The sequence below is a fragment of the Phragmites australis genome, chromosome 3 (assembly GCF_958298935.1).
Source record: "Phragmites australis chromosome 3, lpPhrAust1.1, whole genome shotgun sequence".
In the NCBI taxonomy this organism is placed as follows: Eukaryota; Viridiplantae; Streptophyta; class Magnoliopsida; order Poales; family Poaceae; genus Phragmites; species Phragmites australis.
Window position 1 is genome coordinate 93,716 of NC_084923.1, and position 24,217 is coordinate 117,932.

The 24,217-nt window shown below is 43.0% G+C and overlaps 3 protein-coding genes and 1 pseudogene across 8 annotated transcripts; 1 reads left to right on the forward strand and 3 right to left on the reverse strand.

Moving 5' to 3' along the window:
- Positions 1 to 837: 837 nt before the first annotated feature.
- Positions 838 to 6,305, reverse strand: LOC133911320 (uncharacterized; annotated as a pseudogene).
- A 130-nt stretch (positions 6,306 to 6,435) lies between these two features.
- LOC133911331 (uncharacterized) lies at positions 6,436 to 10,808 on the reverse strand. The gene is made up of 4 exons (XM_062353530.1): positions 9,319 to 10,808; positions 8,135 to 8,278; positions 7,887 to 8,003; positions 6,436 to 7,397 (listed from the first exon to the last, which is right to left on the reverse strand). The coding sequence occupies exons 1-4, from the start codon at positions 10,675 to 10,677 to the stop codon at positions 6,795 to 6,797; spliced, it is 2,223 nt and encodes a 740-aa protein (XP_062209514.1). The 5' UTR covers positions 10,678 to 10,808; the 3' UTR covers positions 6,436 to 6,794.
- Positions 10,809 to 10,831: 23 nt separating this feature from the next.
- On the forward strand, positions 10,832 to 22,368 carry LOC133911330 (probable helicase CHR10). 6 transcript variants are annotated; one of them, XM_062353524.1, is made up of 19 exons: positions 10,832 to 11,038; positions 11,440 to 11,518; positions 11,629 to 11,795; positions 11,889 to 12,014; positions 12,732 to 12,912; positions 13,454 to 13,589; positions 13,680 to 13,797; positions 14,093 to 14,284; positions 14,941 to 15,030; positions 15,674 to 15,781; positions 15,887 to 16,087; positions 16,269 to 16,394; positions 16,482 to 17,167; positions 17,514 to 17,659; positions 20,094 to 20,252; positions 20,425 to 20,539; positions 20,625 to 21,174; positions 21,332 to 21,485; positions 21,575 to 22,368. In XM_062353524.1, exons 1-17 carry the CDS (start codon positions 10,985 to 10,987, stop codon positions 20,668 to 20,670), a joined length of 2,730 nt encoding a protein of 909 aa, XP_062209508.1. In that variant the 5' UTR covers positions 10,832 to 10,984; the 3' UTR covers positions 20,671 to 21,174; positions 21,332 to 21,485; positions 21,575 to 22,368. The 6 variants fall into 6 exon arrangements, with proteins under 6 accessions (XP_062209508.1, XP_062209509.1, XP_062209510.1 ...); XM_062353525.1 differs by having other exon boundaries at positions 21,347 to 21,485; XM_062353526.1 differs by having other exon boundaries at positions 10,834 to 11,038; positions 11,118 to 11,518.
- On the reverse strand, positions 21,355 to 22,257 carry LOC133911321 (hevamine-A-like). Its single transcript, XM_062353516.1, has one exon. It carries the CDS (start codon positions 22,255 to 22,257, stop codon positions 21,355 to 21,357), a length of 903 nt encoding a protein of 300 aa, XP_062209500.1.
- Positions 22,369 to 24,217: the final 1,849 nt, after the last annotated feature.

The window sequence follows — 24,217 nt, forward strand, 5'->3', positions numbered from 1 at the left end:
GGTATTTATAGCTTCAAACTCATCAACTAGCTGTTGTTCCAACGGCTCAATTTTACTGTGAACATCAGATGATCCAGTGACAACGGTAGTACAAGAACCGGACCATCCGATATGTACAACCTCAGAAATAGCCGTTAGAACCCACTCAGAACCACTTCTGAACACCAGATTATCCAGTGTATACTTCATCTCCATCACCGGACTATCAGTGTGTAATCTTGAGCCTAACCGAACCAACTTCTTCAGTGTTCAACTGTTTGGTGTGTACATCTTTTAATCACCAGACCTTCCGATGTGTTGATTTCCATCTCTTTGCAACTCTCTAGAAAATGCTTCGGTGTACACTATCATATAGTCAGCGGACCTTCCGGTGTATTGATCTTCAGCCTTCGACAGTTGCAAAGCTTCTGTTAAATGCTCCGGTGTGTAGAGCACATAGATCACCGAACTATCCGGTGAAGTTATTTCTTTCCTCTTCTGAGTGAAAACACTCTGGTGTGTGCAAAGTCCTGAGCACTGGACCTTCCAGTGAGAACAAACTGATTTCATCTTAGCTTTTCACCCTTCTGGAAAATGTTTCAGTGTGTATATCTTTGGTATCACCGGACTATCCGGTGAGTCATTTTCTGTGGGATTTCTCCAATTCAATCAAACTTTGTCTCGACTTCGATGACTTTTTCATGTATTGCATCCATGAGATCTACTAACATATATTCTTAACAAACATGTTAGTCACATTGACTATGTTATCATTAATCATCAAAATCATAATCATGGACTAATAGGATCATTTTCGCTACAGACAGGCTTGCTATGCATTCACAGTTGAAAATATAGTATGGTTCTAAGCCAATCCACTTTATTGTACCAGTTTAGTTATTCATTCCTTGCTACATGAAACAAACAATCAAGCTTGGTATACTGTGTTACAATCATGTCCAAGACCAAACATTTATCTGTAAACTAATTAAACTGTGCAATATGAAGAAATCCAAAAAGAAGAAAAAAAAGACTCGAAAAGCACATCCTGGGTTCAGTCACCATGAGTTAGTTAGCTGCTCCTGCTCAACCAACAAGCCACTCTTCTGACACCGGGGCATATTGTATGCCTGTCGTGCCACTCTTGGTCAGGACCTTGAAGTTGCCCGCGGTGAAGCCCTCAACAGGTTTCATAGTCACCTGCCTTCCCAGAACAGAGTACGCACAGTACTCCACCTCGTAGATCTCCACTCCCATGTCAAAGTACGACACAGATGAGCCGACACCCTCACCTACAAGAAACAATACCGCGTCATTCTTTCATGAATAATGAATGGTTGGCACGATGATGGGAAAAAACAATGACCAACATGCTACAATGAGTATCTTCAACATAGCTCTTGAGGGGTAACAGCATTTCACACATCATTATGGTGCAACACTGGGATACTGCATATTATCATTGCACAAGTGCAATAGATATGAACTACCACAATTGTTAGCATATATAGATCTCTCCACAAGTTCCTTTGTAATATCGCCACATCAACAGCACCATCGAAAATGGATGTAGCACATCAACGCAATACAAACAATAGTAACAATGGATCAAACTAGGTAAACATAATATGCTTGGGGCTCATTGCTTGGATACTCACCGTGTGTAACTAAGAGTAAATTTTTATCAGGATATTTGTCAGCAAGAGCCTTGATGACATTGGCGTACCTGCTTCTTGCGTCCAAGACAGATTCTCCCCACTTCGGTACCTACAGCCAAAAAATAACTTTTAAGGTACAATACATACTGCCGTTGAACAATGTACATGAACAGATTCCATTAAAATAAAAGGCATGAATGGATCTCCTTGACAAACAGCATGTCAAGATGGGACAAAGAGGACATATAGGAATCTTGCCTGAGCAAAGTGTTTATTTTTACTTAAGAGATATGAACAAAGTGTTTTTGTGCCAACGGTAGCAGCAAAAAATGCACAAACTAGTGAAAAAGCATACCTCCTGGTAGATTGGCTCCACAAAATGGTCAATGGTTCCAGTAGGAAAGACAGCTTCAAGTTCTGGCAAGTCAGGAAACCACTTCTTGACGTTGGGTGCCACCTTGCTAACAATAGGGCCCATTGCTTGAGTATTCATCATCTCAGACAATCCACATTCAATTGACACCTTTAAATGAAGCAAACAGATTCAAGTGTGTAAATATATCGAACACAGATACAACAAACTTAAATGGTTCAATCAACAATAGCAACAGTAGCAGCAGCCTTTGTTCCAAGCAAGTTAGGGTAGGCTAGAGATGACACAAGGTCCAACTAAAAGGATGATGAGAAAACAATAATGATAATAAATGTACTAGTAATAGTAAAAAAACCAAAAGTAATAACAATTCAAGGAGACTGATGCATAAGTTATGGTTCTGGCACGTGGATTACTAACTTTCACGCACTTCTATCTGTGGATAGTTCTTTGGGGATATTACATTCCTTCAGATCTCTCTTTACAGACTCCTCTCATGTTAGTTTTGGTTGACCCATGTCTCTCTTCACATTATCAACGCGTCTCAGTATCCTGTTATGCATAGGTGACTCTGGAGGTCTCTGTTGGATATGCCCAAACCATCTCAACCAATATTGGACAAGTTTTTCTCTAATTGGCACTACTCATACCCTATCACGTATAATATTATTTCGGATCCGATCCTTGTATGACCATAAATCTATTACAACATAAGCATCTCTGCTACACTTAACTATTGGACATATCACCTTTTTAATTAGCCAACATTCAACGTCATACAATATCGCGGGTCGAATCGCCGTCCTATAGCAGGTACCTTTCAGCTTTTGTACCACACTCTTGTCACAAAAGATGCCAGAAGCTTGATGTCATTTCATCCAATCGGCTTTGATTCTATAACTAATAAACTGAGATGGTTCAAGATTAAAAAAAAAAGAATATGCAGAACAGCACAAGTTTTCCAGCAGGCATTGTTTTGAAAGCAAATTTAGAAAGCTAGACACATGCTAGTAGAGAACAGAAGTACGGGCTCAGCCCTTGGAAACTTATGACCATTAACACAGAGCAAAGCTGAAGCAATTCACAGAGCATCTTTCATTAGATTTGTTATGGCATCTTTTTAAATACTATGAGTGTAGTGGTATATTTCAAAACCATGATATTTATAATAGCATAAATTAAAAAAAGGTGTGAAACATGCAGAGATAATCTTATGGCTCCATGAAGCCCTCAAATCAGAAAATTTAAATAAAAATCTCATTTCTGATGAGAAGAAGCCCACATGATGTGATAAAACTATGTACTCTAGCAAGAGATTTTTTAAAAAAAAAAAAAATCAGTGCGTAACAGTTATTGATTCCCATTGTTTGCCTAAAATTCATGGGTTTTTTTATAAGTGAAAGTGAATCATCGGTTAATGCATGATTTGCAGGTCACATCATTGTGAAGTGTGAAGGGTGATCCTGGAGGAGGAGGATTTGACCTTGAGGCGTGATGTGTCGAGGGGCACATTGGCGGTGTCGTCGATGGTGAGCAGCGCGTCGCCGTCGGGGACGGCGCAGAGCGCGGCGACGGCCCGGGCGGCGGTCTGGCGGCAGCGGAGGAACGGGGAGACGAGGACGCGGTGGACGGCCCAGCCGTCTGCTGCGGCGGCGGCCCGGATGCGCTTGCCGACGGTCCAGGCGCGGAGGAGGCCGGTGTTGGTGAGGGGCGGATCCCAGGGGCGGGGCTTGTTGGCGGGCCAGATGGGCTCGGCGTGGTCGAGGCGGTCGCCGTGGCGCATGACGACCAGCCGCTGCTCCATGTCCATTGTTGGAAGGCAGGGTTGACGAGGAGGAGAGGATTTGGCGCGTGGACAACAACAGGAGGAGACGATCAACTTCATCATCGACCGACCAAATAAAATAAATAAAATGTGCCCTTTGGTTTTGGTTCGTTGGTTTTTTTTTTCCTTCTTATTATTATTTTGGAGATCAAACTTGCTTGTTTTGTTTAACTGTTTTTGTTTTCCCTCCGACTTGATTACATTATATAGGCAAAGCCGAGACTAATCGAATCGTGTGCAATTCAGAGGTGAGACAGACATTATCAGGAAGGGACATATTTGTGTTTCTTTTCGATTATTCTACTACTCTTTTCCAGCCAATCACCATGTGATAAATAAATGACAATATCAACTCCACCCACACCACATACTAAAAATAAAAAGGAATAACACCAGCGCAGCGCTGGACAAGAAATACCACCAGGACTCGAGTGGAGTGAACTAGCTCCAATTAAAAAAACGATCGATCGACGATCGATCGATCGATACAGTGTGTAGAGGGTAGAGCAAAGGTAACTTGATGTTTTCCCCATTGCGAGTGACAACTGACTACCTGCAAACAATTTTTTAAGTGATAGCAACAAGTTTTAGTCGTAAAATTGTGAAATTATGTCCAGCATTCAGCATTAAAAATTTGAACTAGAGAATGGGTGCTTCATTGCAAAGCATCATGCCATCACTGATAAGATGAACAGTCTTGTCACAGTGAATTAAGCTTATGGGTTTAGAGATGTTATAACAACTGTACCTTGTATGTATTCTTTCCAACAGAATCATATACCACATTTACACCATTTCCAGCTGTAATCTCCTTGACTCTTGTCACGACATCTTCCTTTGTGTAAATTATCACATGGCGGCATCCATCCTGAGTTGCCTGTGCAGCATTCTCTTCATTCGAAATAGTCCCAATGACAGTCCACCAGCAGCAGCGTGTACAAGCACAGCCTGGCCACTCTCAATCTGCATGGTTGTCAAGGTGCAGTCAAGCTCCCTAACATGGAAATTAGGTACACATTTTGTTCTAAAGGCTGACAGATAATTGAAGGAAGAAGAGAAGCTCATGCACAGTGATTTAGTGGATGACCCAGACCTCAGCCTTGATACTGTATGTATGCTGCATGAACTGATGCATCAGAAATGAGGAAAAAAGATAGTGTTGTCTCTAAAAGGAAAAGATGCACTTGATGGGCTGGCAACCTTCAGAGCGTGATCTGATGATTTGTTTTTCCTAACGGATAAAAGAGACTATAAACCTCAAGGGAAAGATGCAATTTACCTTGAATACACGGCGAACGAGAACATGAGCAGTCATGCCCTTGAGCATTACAGAAGCTGCTGCCTTATGATCAACAGAAGGCGGAACAGGAACAGCGACACTGGCTGGAAGGATTTGCTCCTCAGCATAAGAGCCCATGGGGTTGCCAGCATATGCAACAACATCCCCAACTTTTCTGCCAGTGAGACCAGGGCCTACTGCAGTGACCACACCAACAGCTTCCATTCCTGGAGGAAATTACAAGGTGAAAATGGCAAAACAATAGTATTATGAATATGATAAATGCTTACGGATACAATTACTAGTCTGAGACAGCAAAATAGAATATGTCACTCAAATTGTATATACATGAAATAAATTGAACCCTTCTTTTTCGAACGGACGGGAGGAGCTGCTGCCGATTTTATAAAAGAAGGAGAAGAAACAAAAGGAAATAAATTGAACTCAAGTAGTTGGTATTATGTTGAGGAATCACTCTACAGAATAAAATATGTCGTCATTCGAATTGTTGGAATCGAAAATCGAATAGACAAACAGACGCAGCGTACGTATTGTGTCCAGAAACGTGAGTGGATTTGTGATAGGAAGGTTAGGTACCTCACCTGGGGTGAATGGGAGGGCGGGCGCGGCTTGCGGAAGTAGACGTCGCGCCGATGGCGGTGGTCTTGATGCGGATCTCCGGCCCCTTCCTTGATCTTGATGTCATCACCTGCATGCATGAATTGCTGGACAGGATGAGAATTGCTTGCGAGGATTGATACCGGACGAATCATCAGGGTTTAGGGTCTGGTGAGGAGAGATAGTTGCCTCGGGGCCACCGAGCTCATGGACCCTGACGGCCTTCACCATCTCGTCGTCGCCGGTGGGGTAGGCGACAAGGAGGGGAACGGGGGCAGCCGAGCTGAGTGATGAGCGCAATTTTTAACACATTTTGTTAGCGTCCTACACTACAGATAGACCAATTGCCCATCATCTATCTCCCTATGAAAATAAAATTTCCCTTAGGTACCATGGAAAATACAACCCTACAATGTATTCCAGTCTATCTCGACTATTCATCCATCTATCCCATCTAATATTCATTCATTTATTAGTTCTCTCACCTACACGCAAACAAAGAGTTATCATGAAAATTTCCCTTCCGACTGTGATACATCACACCACATCTGGAGATACAGCAGCGGCAGCATCACCACGTCTGGTCATACTAATTAGACTAGTGAGGCAGCCTTCCCTTCGGAATCCACCTCAACACAATCAAGGACAAGGAACAAAAATGGAAACCACAATCAAGCCTCACGTTACAGATTAGAGATATGCATACAACCGAAACAGGACCATTTCATGAACCACCAGCCTCTGACAGCTCCAAACCCTGTATCGCATCGCACAGTGGTTAACTGCAGTGTAAGTTTCTATCAATCTTTCTCTTTTACAGGTGCGCTGGCTATCAGCCTGTACTGTAACAGAACAGCAAGATCCCCCCACAACACACACGACGCGAGAACACACCAAACAGGTGATACACTTTATAACTACCATGTTTTTTCCTATTGCTTCCTGTACAGCATATGTAGCATAACCTGCTGGTATCAAAACTTTGTAGTTTCAGTGATCACCGTGGATGGCTTCATCAGCCTTGCATGTGCTGGTTGGTGCTGGAAACAGCACATGTGGAGCTCAACGCCAAGTATTCCTTGTTACAGCCACCACTGCATACAACACAACAGCAGCTGAGAGCAACTTTTTTGAAGCAAAAATTCTCAGATTGATCTTCACCCTGTGCGACCTCATGAACTTCCGCAAAACTTGTCCCATTAGCACCATCAATGAACATACAGCAACAAGGGCCATCCTGGCAGCATCCTTTGGCCCGCCAACTGCATTCAGCTCATTGCGGTCAAACCGGATGTAGGTAGCGTTAGCAGCGCTATCATCAGCATCAGCATGGTCAAGCCCAAGGACATCATTCAACCAATCAGAAAGGCGGATCAGAATCCTCGCGAGCCAGGCCACTTCAGTCTCTGAGATGGGCCTTTTCATCCAGTCACCTCTGTATTTAACATCAGCCCATAAACTTTTCCCCAAGCTGGGATGCTTAGGTGTGAATACCTCCCCACGCCCCTGGGGTTGATTATGTAGTTCCGTATTTCCGTGTATCCTTTCAATGTGGCCCTGGAAGACTCTTTTCATCTGGGATTTGACAGAATCCAACATCTGGAGAGCTTGAAGTGTGTCGCCTGACAGACGTAGTATCTCTGACTCTGCTCGGATCAAAAGCAGCTTGATAAAAATGAAGATTGTATGTCAGTAATCAGCTTAGAAAAAAAAATATATATATATACACACATTAAGCATACGATATTGACAGTCATTGAACATACATAGAAGGCAAAAAAAAAAAGAGGCTACATATGGAGTCTTCATGACATACATAAGTTATGTTAAACAAACTAGCAGATTGAGCTGCAGGTTCCTCAGCATATGATGCTAACAATAGCTTTACCCAATACATTTGCTAAGAAAACCAACCCCTAAAAGGTAAACCGTGATAGTTCGTTAACTCAGAAAGCTTGTCCAGCAGTATATTTTGAGCAACTAAATAGGCATACCTAAACCAAAATTTCAGCCATACCAATTATAAACTAAGCCGGGTCTCGAAAAACTCAGGAGGCAGACATCATTGTCATGGATGAGGCAAGGTAATGTAATAAGCCAGATACTGGAAGGAAACCTGTGAAACTGATGAAACATGCTAATTATATGATATACCTGAAGAAGATTATAAGCCCCATTCTCATCATCACTGAAAAGTCTTAGATCTGAGTTCCAATGCTCATGCAAGAATGACCCATCTGCATCAGTTTCTGACAAACCATCCTCCCAGTCCTGATAAAGATGCACAAGTTATACAAACGATTAGGACGGTAGCTTCACAATGTACTTCTAATTTTCAACGTATTTAGCACCAAACTCAAATGGCAATTGATCAAGTAATAAACTAATAATGTGTGCCGTACCTTTAGCTGTTCACGGATTGATGGCACATACTTCAACACATCATCCGATGCTGGGGATGAAGCAACCAGTCTAGAATGGTAAGCAGCATCCACTTTGTGTAGAAGATCTAATAGCTCTGGGCAGGAACTCAAGACTTCCAAGACCTGGGTAACCCAAACAATTATGCATCAACAACAACAGCCTTTGTCCCAAGCAATTTGGGGTAGGCTAGAGATGAAACCCACAAGATCCAACTAAAAAGATCCACAAGTTCCAAACAATTATGCATCACACTAGAATTTTCTTGGGAAAGAAAAGACTCAACATTACACATAACTACACTAACATAAGGTGATTCTTGCTGGAATAATCGCATGTTAGAAGATAAATCAACTTTTGCAGCATAAAAATGTATGCATAATGATGCCACTGCCAAGTACTTCAGCAAAGATGTTATATGTTGTGCAGGAAAGCATCAAGACCTTCAATGGATAGATTTTATAAGTTATATCCAACCAATGATCTTATAAGTTCAAGAGTTCCGAGGCATGTTAGGCATAGTAAAATAACTTATGTTTTACAAACATAAGCATAAAAGAGAATGGGATACTCGAACAATAAAAGGAGACATGTCAGCAGTATGGTTCCACAGGTCATATAGACATCAAATGGAAAGGGGTATAGCAGAAACTAGCGAACTAGAAAGTTCATAGATTACACACATATTACTATGGAGTGTTAACTAACACAAGGGCAAACTATCAAGGGTGATACTTCTAAGTTCCAGTTTGTCCTCATACTACAAATCATATCTTCAGGTGTCCAGAAGATGAAGTATCTCCTAAGTTGCACTGGTAATTTATGGACCGTATTTACCATTTCAAACCCTTAGGGATCAAGAAATAAATTCATGCATCTGAGCATTTCAAAAGATGTCCATCTTCTATGGGATCATCTTCTGGCCTACATACTTTGTTGGAGACATTGAACACTCCAGAAATAGTACACAAGTACATTACAATGAACTCAACATAATTCTTAATCATGAACTAAACAGTAAACCAACACGTCAACCCAGCATCTCGTGTTTCAGTGGCTGTGACTATTCAGCATTGACAACCATAAGTGAGCAAGGCATACAGTAGGCATCGGACATTAATGTTGACCATAGATATAGGTAGAAAAGGTAAAGCCAAGGACTAACCTTATATACCATCAGGAGCACCGAGGCAACATCAGAATGGATAAACTTGTGCGCAAATCCCAGGAAATGCACTACCATCGAGCTGTAGAACAGGTAATTGGACAGAACGTAAGTCTTCCAGGACGCATTGTACACCAGCTGGCTCTTTTGCGTCTCCTTTGCCTCCCCTGCTTGTTGCCTGTCATACCCATCCAGCTCCTGTTGGGTAATCTTCCATGGCTCCATATATGCCAACCACACAGAGAAGACTTGCGTTGCATTTTTTATCACTGTGCCAATGGGGCAGAACAAGAACGTCCGCAGTACAAAGCGATATAGAGGCCTCTGTATCAATGGATTCCAAAACCCAACCTGGGTATCGCAGACCCCACTCCACACCGGCATTCCTTCAGACGCCAGGTGTGCATCCACTAGGGAACGTCCGTCACAACAGTTGAGGTACATCACAAGCAACTTGACCGCATCGCCCAGGCCTGGCGATGGTGGGCGCTCACTCAATTCAGCACGAGCACGAGAAGGTAGTCGCAGGCTGAGGGCACGGCAAGTCTGCACGGGCAATGGCGAGAAGTCGTCGCCAACAAGCCAGAACTGGACAAGGGTGTGAAGCAAGAACTCAGCCCGTGCGAACGACTCAGCAGCGGCCGCGCCATCACTGGCTGACCGGTGAAGAAGAGTGCCGCTGCCATTTGCACGACGCAGGGGTGTGCGTGCAGTTGGCAGGAACTCCTTGAGGTAGGCATAGAGCAGCTTCAGATACAGGGAGCTCTCGGGCTTCTGACCCGGCTTGCGGATGGCGGTGGTGGCGAGAGTGGAGACCCAGCTCTCTAGTCGGGAGCGCGACTTGAACGCAGGATTAGAGGTGGATGCGGGTGCGGAGGACGAGGAGACGGGGTAGTAGGCGAACCAGAAGAGGTAGTACTCGAAGACGGAGAGGTGGAGCTCGGAGCCGACGCGGCCGGCGAGGAGCGGCGAGACCAGGTCGGTGGAGGAGGAGGGGGGAGAAGCGAGGACGAGGCGGAGCCAGTCCGGGAGGCGCTCGGAGGGGAAGACGAATCGGATGAGCGCGAGGCGGTCGGCGGCGGCGAGGAGCGCGCCGGAGGGATCGAGAAGGGCTCGGAGGAGGTCGGCGAGCGCGGGGTCGGCGGCGCCGAGGTCGATGAAGGAGGGGGAGGCGGGGGAGGAGACGAAGAGGCGGTAGAGCAGGGAGGGGAAGGCGTCGGCGACGAAGGCGCGCGGGTGGTCGGCGGCGTGGCGGGCGAGGTAGTCGAGCACCCTGGACACGGCGGCGGCGGCGGCCGGGGGCGTGGCGGCGTCCAGGACGGCCGCAGCCAGGGAGGAGGCGTCGGCGCCGGGCGGCATCGCGGCGGCGGGGGGCGAGGTCTAGGGTTTTAGAATGGATTCTAGAGTTTTCCCTGAAGTTATATTTGAGATTGATTGACGGGCGCTCCCTCGCGAGCGAGCGGACTCTGACTGGTGGGGTCCACCATTACCAACCGCCTCCCTCTACCCCCCCACCACACCCATTCCCCTACCCTTTCCATGGCCACCTCCTACTCACGGCGCCTCCTCGCGGCCGCCGACCTCGTCCTCTCCGCCGACTCCCAGGAGACCCACCGCCTCCCCGACTGCAGCGTCGTCACGGCCGAGCTCAAGCCGCACCAGCTGGATGGCGTCGCCTGGCTCATCCGTCGCTACCGTCTCGGTGTCAACGTCGTCCTCGGTGCGTCCTCCGAATTGAAATCCCCCCCGTCTCCCTCCGATTTGTCTCTCATCCGTTCCCCGCCCTGTTTCGCACGCAGGTGATGAGGTGAGCCTCCTTGCCGCCTGGCCTGTCGACTCGACTAGGTGCCGGGTCTGGATACCCGCGAGTTAACCCTGCTCGCGTGGAGATACCTTTCATCATTTCGTTCGCTTGCTTTACTGCGTCATCATTACTTCTCGACTCATTACTAGTCACTGTATGTTTGCTTATTAGTTTTGTTTACACCTTGTTTATGTCGCCAAATGTTGACGCCCGGTGAGATAATACCCTCCTCTATGAAACTAGGGTGTATAACCGCTTTTTTTCAGAACAATATTAGCCTGTGTGATTGATTCTTATGGGTGTTTGACCATGTGCAGATGGGGCTTGGCAAGACCCTACAAGCAATTTCTCTCTTGAGCTACCTCAAGACCCAACGCATCGCACCTGGACCGTTTTGTGCGTGCACATCTCCCTGATGATGTTTTTTCTTTCTTTCCATTGATCTTATCCTTAATACAGCACTGCACTATCATTTGCATTTTGACGCCACAAGATTATCCTTGCAGTGGTATTATGTCCTCTAAGTGTCACAGATGGCTGGCTCTCAGAGTTCAAAAAATTTTGTCCTTCTTTGAGAGTCATGCAGTATGTCGGTGATAAGGTGCACCGTCGTCATCTTCGCAGAACCATGTATGAAGATGCCCAGAAATCTTCCACGTCATCTGATTCTAATGTATGACTGTTTTCTCTCAAGTTTTTTTTATATATATATCTTGATCCCTTCAATATGTGTAACATCTTTTCTTCTTCTTTTTTCACGTAGCAGGGATTATCATTTGATGTGCTCATGACAACCTATGACATAGCCTTGATGGATCAAGATTTTCTTTCACAAATCCCCTGGCACTACGCAGTTATCGATGAGGCTCAACGTCTCAAGAATCCATCCAGTGTATGCAGATTTGTTATTTATGAAATTCTCATGAGAATTTCAGAGTTTTGATTTCATCATTAGTTCTACGGTAATCTCATTGCAGCTCTTGCTAGCACTGCACTATAAGGAACTCATGTATGCATTATTCAAGGTTTCGGTTTGATTCAGTAGCACAGGAGCTTAGACTTCAAGTACTGTTAGGGAAAAACATCTTTAGTTTCAAGTGGTATCTTGGTGGAACATCCATAGTGCTAGAGATAAATTTGGCACGATGACTAAGCATAGCTATGACTTGATGGCGAATGCCAAGTGGAATATTCCTATTTTGCTAGCAATTTCTGGACTTTAGGTTCAGGTACAAGCTGTGTTGAGCTTGGGAGGGCTATAACCATCACATTGCTCAAAAACAAACTGCTCAGTTTTCAATTTGTTTGCCATTTCCATAGCAAACAAATTAGAATATTATGTTCGTTCATCAGCATCGGTCTGCATTTTGCTATGTTAGCTGAGCTTGTAATCCAACTGTTAACTCTAAATTTATTAGGTGCCTATGTATTTGGTTGTTAATAAATGTACCTGCCAAGGCATAGAGACAAGTGGACACGTGTTGATACTATATGTTATACCTTTTTCTTTGTTTCTCTTTTTGGTTGTGAGTAATTATCATAGAAGGTGATCTAGATACTTAGATCTTTGAACAAACTTCCAAGTTAGACTTACCAAGTTCTTTGCCAGGTATTGTATAATGTCCTTGAGCAACGTTTCATCATGCCAAGGTGTCTACTACTAACAGGAACTCCTATCCAGAACAACCTTTCTGAACTATGGGCGTTGATGCACTTTTGCTTGCCTTTAATATTTGGAAAGCTGGATGAGTTTCTTTCTACTTTCAATGAAGCAGGAGACTCGATGACAGGTATTATTTTTGAAGTTAATGAGAAATTTATTTTAGCTTTAGTGAATTGCCGGGTATCTTTTGTTCTAAGCAACAGTGCATATGTGCAATTTGGCTGTGGGCCGTTATATGCTTCGTATACCATCTGGTCTGGCTTGTGCCATTATGAAATCTATTCCATCGCTAGAATTTGCACAGTTTCTACATGCCTCATGTTGTATCATGTTCAAGTAGGCGCATTGCAGTTGGATGGTTAATGTTGTTACCCTTTGGTCTAATCATCTTTTAATGGAACATGAAACTAGAGCATACATTTACATTTAGTTAGTTGATATACAATCCTCTCTTCATGGAACCAAAACTCCCAGTGCTTTTACAAATGTTTTCATCTATTTTGGACCAATTTTCTTACATCAACTGATTATCTCTACCATTTCTTCAATCATCCTTTCTTTCATGTTGGTTGTGTGTCTGCGCTTTGAACTGAGCATCTCATTGTTTTGGCTCTGCATTGAAATTACCTTTTGGATTTTAAGAACATCAATATCTTGTTTCTGAACAGGTGCTGAAGCTAATAAAGCAAACAGACAATTCAAGATCCTGAAACATATACTCAAAGCATTTATGCTCCGTCGAACAAAAGCTTTACTAATTGAGAGTGGAATTCTGGCGCTGCCTCCACTAACTGAGCTAACAGTGTCTGGTTCTTTGCTTCAAGAGCATCTTTTCCATTCTTGTTGCATTTTGTCCTCTTTATTTTCTTAATCAATTTTGAATGATCTTTACAGGATGGTGCCACTGACGCAGTTACAAAAGAAGCTCTACTTGTCGGTGTTGAGAAAAGAGCTGCAAACACTTCTTTCATTTACTGGAGGATCATCTCGCCATCAGTCTTTGCAAAACATTGTAATTGTTTTTCCCCTTGCTGTTATGTCTTCCTGTGAACAAGCATTTTGTATGTTCTGCTCTGCAATATGCGAATTATGTATATTTCATTGTGTCTATTTCTCAATATTTATATTATTATATGGGAGTTCATTTTCCTTACCCCCTGGTTGGTTTTGTTATGTCATTATTTAATAATGTGCCTATGGCAAAAAGGAAAGTATTATTGAGCTGTGATTCATTTGACAAGTCATGTTTATACTACTCTTTGAAGTTTCGCTAAATCGCAAAAGAATTTAGAGTTTTTTTTTTTCAGTGCAAGTGTTGGTATTTAGAAGAAGTAAAAAAAAACTCGACCACGGGGAGCAGACATCACCCTGGCTTCGTCTTAAAGGAGGGGACTACTAAGGTGCCCACTTTTTACGAGCACCCGGCTTCGAGCCCAGGTGGGCGGCCCCCTCAACTGGAGGCTCTACCAACTGAGCTATCACTCGGTTCTCAAGCGTTGGTATTTTACTAGTTCATGCTTCATATCATAGTGCTGAAGGGTCATCACTTTTTTTTAGAGGTAAAAGACAGGAGCGCTGCCGACTCAATCTAAGTGAGAAACAATAAAGTACAGGGCACATTAGAGCATCTCCAAGAGCTCCCCTATATAGCTCCCTATAGCTATTTTTAGGGATTTTTGGTCTAAATTGTCTCTCCAACGGCTCCCCTTTCTTGTTCCCAATTTTTAGCAATCCCCAAAACTCCCCTTCATATTAGCTACTTTTGGGGAATGGACTCTCGTTCCCTATCCGGCTGGCCCCACCACTCGCAAGCCAACATCAACTCAGCTTCAAGGGGAGTCTGAAACTTTCCTTTGCTGTGCGTAGCTCAGCGGGCCGACCTGGAACATGCCACTCGGGCGCTCGGGCCGAGCTGGAACGTGCCGCTCGGGCACCGGACAGTCTCTTGGAGATGCTCTTAGGAAAGGTTGAGGAGGGCATGATTAACTACGAGCCCCCCCCCCCCTCCCTCCTCCTCTGAAACACAGTCTTTATTTTGTTAATTTGTGCTTTGTAAGATATCATGTTTTAGCTCTGTTTTGCTTTTTAGAGATTATGAATAAAAATCTCTTTACAAATTTAACATTCATCTCTTGTTCTTTTAAACTCTCCTCAGGTTATACAATTGCGGAAAGCTTGCAGTCACCCATATTTATTCAGTGGAATTGAACCTGAGCCTTATGTGGAAGGGGAACATTTAGTTGAGGTTAGTTCTGCTTCATATGATATGAAACGCTAAGAGCCTAGGTAGCTTTTGTCTTAAATTGGTGAAAATTAGGGCACTAGATAAGGTGCGTGTCACATGTGACTCTAGTGTGTCGTACTGCCGTGACTTGTGACCACAGCTTTTGTGGCTTATAAATGTGAAAAATGCAATGCAAGAATTGAGCACTTATCCGTACAGCCTTTTTTTGGGGGGATCCAAGAGCAGGTCAAAACTTGTCGAGACAAAAGACATGGGTTTGGTGACACCATGTTTTTTATGTATTATCAGTTTATCACTTTTGGATGTTATCAATACAAAAACCTGGGAAACCTTATTTTGTTTATGCAGTTGTTTATTCTCCCCCCTCATGGGTCATATGGAACTTCTATGGACAATGGACAAATAAAATAATCTGTAATCTTTTTCTTTTTTTTCTTTTGAAAGAACGGCAGGACACCTGACCATCAATAAAGATAGAAATAAAAGGAAATCGTATTGTGCAACAGTACAAGAGAGTCCATGATAGAAAACAGCTAGAAAACATTTAGGGCCACTTGAACCAGCAGGTTTGATGGAGGTAAACAGACTTTGCTAGGGATATGAAGATTGTTGTTTAGTTATATTCTATGAACATATTTTTCAGGCTAGTGGAAAGCTCATTTTGCTCGATCTTGTTCTTAAGAAGCTCCATGACTTAGGCCATCGTGTTCTGCTATTTGCTCAGATGACCCAAACACTGGACATTCTTCAGGTTTTGTTTTTTTCCCAGCCATGCTTGCACAATAAAGTGGCTTCTTTCTCTTAATAGTTATGTATACATTTCATTGTAACTTATTTTGCATTATACCTTCAATAGGACTTCCTGGAACTGCGCAGTTATACTTATGAGCGCCTGGATGGTTCAGTGCGTGCTGAGGAACGGTTTGCAGCAATTAGAAATTTCAGCTCTCAATCTACCAAAGGTCTTATGAGAGATGATAATCAAAGCCAAGCTTTTGTTTTCATGATATCAACTAGAGCAGGGGGTGTGGGGCTTAATCTCATTGGTGCTGATACTGTGAGTCTGATTCAACTTGACAGCATTGTTACCCTTCCGGTCTTACTTTCTAAATCTAGTGGTAGTTTCTTTATTTTAAATAAATATGTTTATAGTACCAAGCAGACAGTTTGTAATGATGATCATGCTGCCTTTCTAATTACTTTATGTTATCCACGCTCAATGAAATGATTGGTTGCAGGTTATTTTTTATGAACAAGACTGGAATCCTCAAGCTGACAAACAGGCCTTGCAGCGTGCTCACCGCATTGGACAGTTGAATCATGTATTGTCAATAAATTTGGTATCGCAGCGCACAATTGAAGAGGTTAAGACTATGGCTTACTAGTGGAGCCCTCATGCTTTCTTGATTAAGTTGCTTCTGAGTTTCTTTTTCTTTTTTAATTGAAATCAGGTCATCATGCGAAGAGCCGAGAGAAAACTTAAGCTTAGCCACAATATTATTGGAGAAGAGGATGCAACTAATGGGAAGGAGAGAGATCTGGGAAATGAAGCTAGTGACATGAAATCAATTATCTTTGGCTTGCACCTGTTTGATCCGATGGATACAACCGCAGAAACAATCAATGAGGACACAGCTGCTGAGACCATCAGTGCAAAGACACTGGCAAAGTTGAAAACAATGTCTGAAAAGGTTGTCATGATGCGTAGTCATGAACCTTCAGAAAAGGATGAACGGGCATTTGAAATCAACCTAAATTTGACTGACAGCAGCGGGACTATGATTAGAAAGGCTTCTGATTCCATTACTGTTGATCCTGGGCTTAATGAAGCTGTATACCTATCCTGGGTCAAGAAGTTCAAAGAGGCTTCCGATTCTATTGAAGAGACCACAGCTGAACTAGGAAGGCAGAGAGCAGCACCTGAAGAGAAGCTCCTGAAACGTGAAGCTAACAAGAAAAAAACAGAAGAAAAGAGATTAGCCAAGTGGGAAGCTTTGGGGTACCAGTCACTAGCGATCAAAGACCCTGGTATCATAGCAAAACAGAATATTCCAGACTCAGGATCCGTCCAACTTGTATATGGAGATTGCACTGATCCTTTGAAGGTTTGTCCCACAGAGTCTGCCATCATATTCAGGTATTATTTTCTGGGAAGAAATATAGTACAATTACATTCATTATGGAAGGCTATTACTTCTTCATAGAAATCTTGAGTTAGTTATTTTATGTTGTACCATCCTCTGTATATTTCCATTCCAGGCAGTGAGCTCGAAACGTTACAGAAGTTACTGTTAATGTAGCTCTCTTTGTTGAAAAGCTTAAGTTTCTTCTGGATCGTGTTTTCTGTTTTCAACTACTTGTCTTTAGATGTTCGGTATCTTTCCTTATAAGCGAGATGATCAGTATACTTGATGCCCTTCAACATTTGCCAAGTTTCTGCTGAACCAAATCGCTGTGCTAAATAATTTGCTATGCTGTCACAGTTGCATAGATAATTCTGGGACATGGGGACATGGAGGAATGTTTGATGCTTTGACTAGTCTCTCGACGTGCATTCCGGATGCTTATCATCGTGCTTCTGAATTTGATGATCTCCACATGGGGGATCTTCACTTGATTCAGCTTGATGGTTAGTTTTTTAACATTTAGCTTCACTATTTTGATTACTTTCTATGTGCACTGCATTTATTTTTTGTGCCACTCTGATGAATTAAGGGCATGAACAATGCTAGGTGCTTAAGGAAAGAGAGTGCTAAGCATCTACATAAAAATTGTAATTTCCAATGCAAACAAGGACTACAAGTGCTTAAAAATTATAATTTTCAATACAAACAAAGACTGCATATGCTTAAATATGGTTAACTACCTTGTTAGCACTAGTATAAGCACCAGTGCTTAAGTAAGCACCTTGCCCTCCATCTAAGCACATGTGCTACTGCAGTTGAGAAAAAAAAAACCTGGTTTTTTCCATAAGCACCTCCTCTAAGCACCCCCATTGTACATGCTCTAAGTGCATCGTATATTTTAAAAGTATGAAACTATGAACTGCTCACTGCTATGTGAAAGGCCGAAACTATCACCAGCACTACTCTGATCTTGCCCAGAGCACTTCTCATTCTTACCATGCATATTTTCAATCTTCCTACATCTTTAGCCACCAACTGCTGATCTAACCTCGTGTCAAGAAAGGTAACCTCAATCAAATCCAAGTCATATACCATAATCGATAGAACAATCACTGATTGCTGCCTAGTTAATTACTAACAACCACAGATTTGGCACTATGGCTATATCTAGTGAATTGTTTACAGTGTTCCTCTAGGCACTAGTCGGGTGGCAGACTAGTGCCTAGGGCCTAATCAGTTACTAGCTGGGCCTAGGCAGGGCTAGGTGGGATGGTGTTGCCTAGTGCCTAGGCGTCCACCTGGGGGGACATTGATCGCTGATGTACTATATAGTGATCAAACCACCATTTAGCACCCTAAATCGTATGGTGCAAGCATCTGCTCCATACTCACGTTTGGTGCTTTTATGTCTATATTTATTCTGGCTTTATTTGGCTACTTTGAAGCTTGACTTTTCTTAGCATATGTGATGCTACAAAAATTATGAGTCATAAGTTGCATCTTTTGGGACTTGGATATTTTGCAGCCAAAAAAGTTACTATTGTTGATCGTAGTATAATACTCTAGCTCAGTTAGCGATAGCCCATTTGTAGTAGTGTGGTGGGTTTTGGATTACCACATGGAGAGTTGAGATAGGTTGCTAGAGCATATAAACACCCGCATACCAACTATAGCACCTCCAAGTCAACCCTTTTATATGAAGAGAAGGCAAAAGTGTAAGCATGGTGTTATGCATGAATAAGCCCGCCCCACGTCGGACAGGGGTACGCATAGAGAAGCTCAGGGTATTACATTAAGTCTAAGTTCATTCGTATGCATTGTAAAATTTTACATGTTGGTGTGTTTTGTGTCTAGTAGTCCGTCGAATCTCGTGGCTATATCAAATTTTCCAACTTATATTGAGCTTGTATTTATTTGCTTTGGTGATGGATGAGGTCATAAGGGACATTCAGGGAGATATCCCTTGGTGTATACTCTTTGCTGATGATGTGGTGCTAGTTGACAACAGTAGGATAAGGGTTAATAAGAAATTGGAGTTGTGGAGATATGCTTTAGAATCGAAAGGTTTTAGACTTAGTAGGGCCAAAAACCGAGTATATGAAGTGCGATTTCGGTACTATCAGGCATATGGGAGAAGATGTTAGTCTTGGTGGAGAGGTTGTTTCCAAGAAAGATACCTTTCAATATTTGGGATCGATGCTACAGAGGGATGGTGATATCGATGAAGATGTTAGTCATAGAATCAAAGCCGGATGGATGAAATGGCGCTAAGCTTCTCCTCTGTGATAAGAGGGTGCCACAAAAGCTGAAAGATAAATTCTATAGGATGACGATTCGACCCGTGATGTTGTATGGCGCCAAATGTTGGCCAACTGGACATGTTAAATGTAGTAGAGATGTGTATGTTGCGATGGATTTGTGGCCATACAAGAAAGGATCGGATCCGAAATAATGATATATGTGATAGGGTAGGGTTAGTGTCAATTGAAGAAAAGCTTGTCCAATATAGGTTGAGATTGTTTAGACATATCCAACAGAGGCCTCCAGAGTCACATGTGCATAGCGGGGTACTGAGGCGCACTAGTAATGTAAAGAGAGGCAGGGGTCGACCTTAATATGGGAGGAGTCTGTAAATAGAGACTTGAAGGAATGGAATATCCTCAAAGAACTATCTACGGATAGAAGCTCGTGGAAGTTCTCAATCCACGTGCTAGAACTATAACATATACATCAATCTCCTTGTACCGTTATTACTTTTATTTATTTTTTACTATTACTAGTACCTTTATTATCATTATTGTTTTCTCATCATCTTTTTAGTTGGATCTTGTGGGTTCATCTCTAGCCTACCCTAACTTGCTTGGGACAAAGGCTGTATTTACTTATATTTCAGAGCGACCTGACCACTATTTCATTGCATTTGTATCCTTACTGCAGAAGCCAACTGTAGCAGGAGTTTCGAAGCACCTTTATGGGTGGCACTGGCTATTGTTCAGTCTTACAATCCGAGACGTAAAGTTCCAAGAAGTGAAATCTCCATGTCTGATTTGGAGCTGTGTTTATCAAAAGCAGCCTTCTCAGCTGCTCAGCGTTCTGGTATCGTTCTCTTTTGGCTCATTGATATAGAATCGTTTGGAAATCACTTGCACTCCTTTGAAGCTATCAGCAAGCTATCATTTCCCTTTATTTCTTTTGCATTGAATCCAATGTGATCGTCTCTCTAGCTCCTATCAGGCTTACTTATTTATTTCCATTTATTTCTTTGAAGCGAGTATCCACATGCCCCGAATTGGTTACCAAGGTGGTTCCCAACGATCAGAATGGTACACCATAGAACGCCTGCTCAGGAAACACTCATCTCTCCATGGAATCAACATTTTTGTGTATGTGATATCACTTCATATTTGTCATTAGCTTTCATTGATATACTTGCCAATTAATTATTGCTACCATTTTTTCCTCTAACAGGTACTACTTTCAGCGTTCATCGAGGCAACAGACATATTCTAACTAGTCCATGCTGATGCTTTCTGTTCTAAGCAACACAAGCTAGGTGTAGGGATGTTTCTGTAACCTACTAGAAGAATCAGGGATTATGCAGTTAGCTTGTAACTTTTTTTTTGGGGGGGGGGGGGGCGCTTTTCTGCAGCTTAGTTGAGTAGATCGGTCAGATGAATTAGGTTTTAGGGTTTGGGCCTCTTTAGGTAAGAGTAATATGTACTATGAAAGATGGGAAACTTCAAGTTCTGTTTTCAACTGCTGTCCCTTTTGTTTGTTTGGCATGTATTTTCCTGGTCAAATCTGTCAAGTTTTGATGAAGTATCAAGTTGTAATATGTGGTTTGCCTCCTTTAATTGATGAGTAGTTATACAAGATAATCTCTGTTTACGTCAGTATTCAAGTGATGTATTCATAGCCCTTCTTTTAGCTTTTTTGCACCTGATGATCTGAACGTCTGTTTCAGGGTGACAAGGCTCATATCTCAATGCAAAATGGAGCCCTGGACCCCAGACGCAAGGTACTTACTAATTCCTTGATTCTCAATCATCTTGACTGAAGCCCAGCAGAACATAGAAATACTTTTATTCGATAGAAGTTTTCATTCACACGTATAAACAATGCAAACCATACAAAGTACTGACTATGCATCACAATTCACATATGCTCGTATGCAGAATGAAACCATGCAGATATGAGATCAGACTGAGTTCTTGATGGCCGAGCTGTATCCATCCTGGTCATCGTAGAACTTGGACCACAGCATCACGCCCCCATACTTGGTTGAGTTCTTCAATGCCGGAAGCACCTGAGACTCGAGGCTCCCCACTGGTATGAACCCAGTTCCTGCCGCATCTGGTGCAGCTGGCAACCCGAGGAAGATATATTTAGCATTGATCCCTGTTGTCCACTGGTTCCAGGAATTCATCAGGTTGGCCATGCTCCCCTGTGTGTATTGGCAAGGTGGGTTGTTGTAGAACTGAACCCACACATAGTCAAAGAGCCCTGTCTGAAGGGCTTTGCCGACCCACTGATCTGGGAAAGGACACTGCGGCGCTGCTGATAGGTACACCTCCTTCCCCTTGCCACTGTAGGCTTTGAGATATGCCGCAAGGGCTCCGTAGTAGTCTGGGTTTCCTCCCTCGATATCAAAGTCCACACCATCAAGCACTGCATCGCCAAGTGGCCTCTTATCTGATTGTCCACCGAGGAAATTGTTCCAGATATACTGGGCAAGCTTGAAAGCATCTTGCTTGGAGTTGAGCGAGTAGCCTCCAGCGCCTCCACCGATGGAAAGCATGACCTTGACACCCTTGGACTGGCAGAACTTGATGTCTGTGGTGAGGTTGGTGCAAGCATTGGAGTAGGGGTCGCAGTGGCCTGCGAGGTTTAGCTGTGGGATCTGCCCTGAGCCGAAGCTGCAGAGGAAGGCAATGTTGACGAAGGCGTAGTTGCCAGTGCCGCATGTCTCGGCAAGGGTACCCTCATTGCCGTTCTGGCCCCAGTAGATGGCAATGCTGCCGCCATGGCTCCTGGGAGCTGAGGATAAAAGGAAGACGATGAAGAGGCAGGCAACAAGGGAGTAGGAACTGTAAGTGGCCATTGCTCTTGCCTCTTTGATTCCTATAGCTCCCCACCGGGATTGTTTGTTGGTTTGGAGATGGGATGCTGCTACCTGCATGAATTGCTGATTATATATAGTGGTCTTACGAGAGGAATGCGTGCCTTGCCGTAGGGGCAGTGGTGGCGAATAAATGTCGCTTTTCAAGGTAAAATAACCCCAAGTCTACGTAGTTAAGTAGTTTAGCCTTGTGCTTCTTGCAAACCTTCCCTTTGTTCTGCTACGGTACGTTACTAGCTTCCGTTTATTTTGAAGCCGTCCTTTTCTTCGGCCAGAACAGGCTCTCCTCATGGTTAGCTCGACATCATCGTCGAGCGCCAGGCTCAGGGCACCCCTCCATCTTGGGCCTGAGCGGGACCTGCTCCTGCTTGCTTGTCCACTCTCTTGTGTGGCCTCTGGATAGGCCTACCCTCATATGGGCACTAATGCTCAAAGCACCGATTAGAAAAAGGGCAGCAGTCGGCCATGGCACACTACCCGTTTTCCTTTTTATTTATTTTTCTTCAAAATCGACCGGTTTTCCTAAAGGAGATCAACGGTTTCAGATTGATTTTTGATCGATCTTAAAACTGATGGCCTATATATGGGCCTGTGGATATATACAGTCATCATATGATATATGAACGAAGAATCTCTACTATATCAAAGACGAGTTAATTCTAACATCATATTTTCTCTCTACTCTCTTTTAATCTAATAAAAAAATCTTAAAATTCGAATAAGTTACTCACTATTGCCATTCATCATCTTTTTCCAATCTTTTTGTCTCGTTACCGGTTACAGATATAGGATCTGTTTTACTAATAAAAAATAAATAAATAAATTAGGAGAGAAATTAACATATAATCATCTCCTCTCTTTTTGGATTCTATGAAATTAAACTACGGTATAACTTTTGATGTATCTATGGTGACGCTCTCATAACGCATTATATCTGTAACTTGAGTTTATGTTTGATATCATATCAAATATTTGTGTTTTCGTTGTAACATATGATCACTTACTGAACTTAGATGGGTGCATGAGCTACTTTATTTGGGCCTCGGGAAAGAAAAAGCAAATGAAAATGGGTGACCACCCCCACGAAAACGCAAGGGAAAAGGGAAAAAGAAAATTGGGTGACCACCCCCACGCGCGCATTTGCTTGCTGTTTCTTTTCGATTCTCCAGGACCGATGACGATAACTCAATAAGGTAGAGGTAGGTGAGGCTCCACTTGATCGATAGTACGCGTGATGGAATCAATGGTAGCACAAATATTAAGGCATCTTATTAATGGTGAAATAATCTAAGTATACGTAAGGCAAAAGTTCATTTAACCCCTTGAACTACCGTGGAAGTCTTTTCTTTCTGAACTACAAAACCAGATATAGGACATCGTCAATTAACTGTGCAAATTACCCTTTATGACTATTCGAAGGGTGTTTTGCTCTGAGTATTGCTAATGTGACAGCAGTTTTGACACATGAGCGGCCACATCATCATTTTCTTCTCATGTGAAAATCCGATAAGCAAAATTAACAATTAAAACACATAAAAAATACGGTAGGACCATGTGTCATGGTCTAAGGCTTTCTTCTACCTCTGTTTTCTTCCAACCCCCTCCCCTCCCCTCCCTCCTCTGAATGCATGAAGTGAGCAGGGTGCACCAACTCTCCATCTCCATCCCTTAGATTAACCAATCCGGATTAAGCTACCCGATTCAAAAACCAAACACTCTAGAGCATTGCAACAAACAAAATGAACTAATGGTAGCGGTCTGAAAAACGGACGTGGATGAGAAAGAAAAGAGGAGGAAGAGAGCACACGGTGACTCCATCTCTTTTCAAAATCCAATTGTGATCTTAGGCGGTCGATTTCATGCGTGTAAAGATATCCCCCGGGCTATAAAATGCGCACCCGAGGCCACACGAGCTTTCCCTGCATGGCTACACCATCCTATA

Bases quoted from the DNA above. Each gene is read 5' to 3' on its own strand.
- LOC133911331 (XM_062353530.1), bottom strand. From the start codon at position 10,677: ATGCCGCCCGGCGCCGACGCCTCCTCCCTGGCTGCGGCCGTCCTGGAC. The intron at 8,279-9,318 runs GTTAGTCCTTGG...TGGGTTACCCAG, and splicing joins TGCTCCTGATGGTATATAAG to GTCTTGGAAGTCTTGAGTTC. The intron at 8,004-8,134 runs GTACGGCACACA...CATCTTTATCAG, and splicing joins CAATCCGTGAACAGCTAAAG to GACTGGGAGGATGGTTTGTC.
- LOC133911330 (XM_062353524.1), top strand. From the start codon at position 10,985: ATGGCGTCGCCTGGCTCATCCGTCGCTACCGTCTCGGTGTCAACGTCG. The intron at 11,796-11,888 runs GTATGACTGTTT...TTCACGTAGCAG, and splicing joins CCACGTCATCTGATTCTAAT to GGATTATCATTTGATGTGCT. The intron at 20,253-20,424 runs GTATCGTTCTCT...ATTTCTTTGAAG, and splicing joins CTCAGCTGCTCAGCGTTCTG to CGAGTATCCACATGCCCCGA.
- LOC133911321 (XM_062353516.1), bottom strand. From the start codon at position 22,257: ATGGCCACTTACAGTTCCTACTCCCTTGTTGCCTGCCTCTTCATCGTC.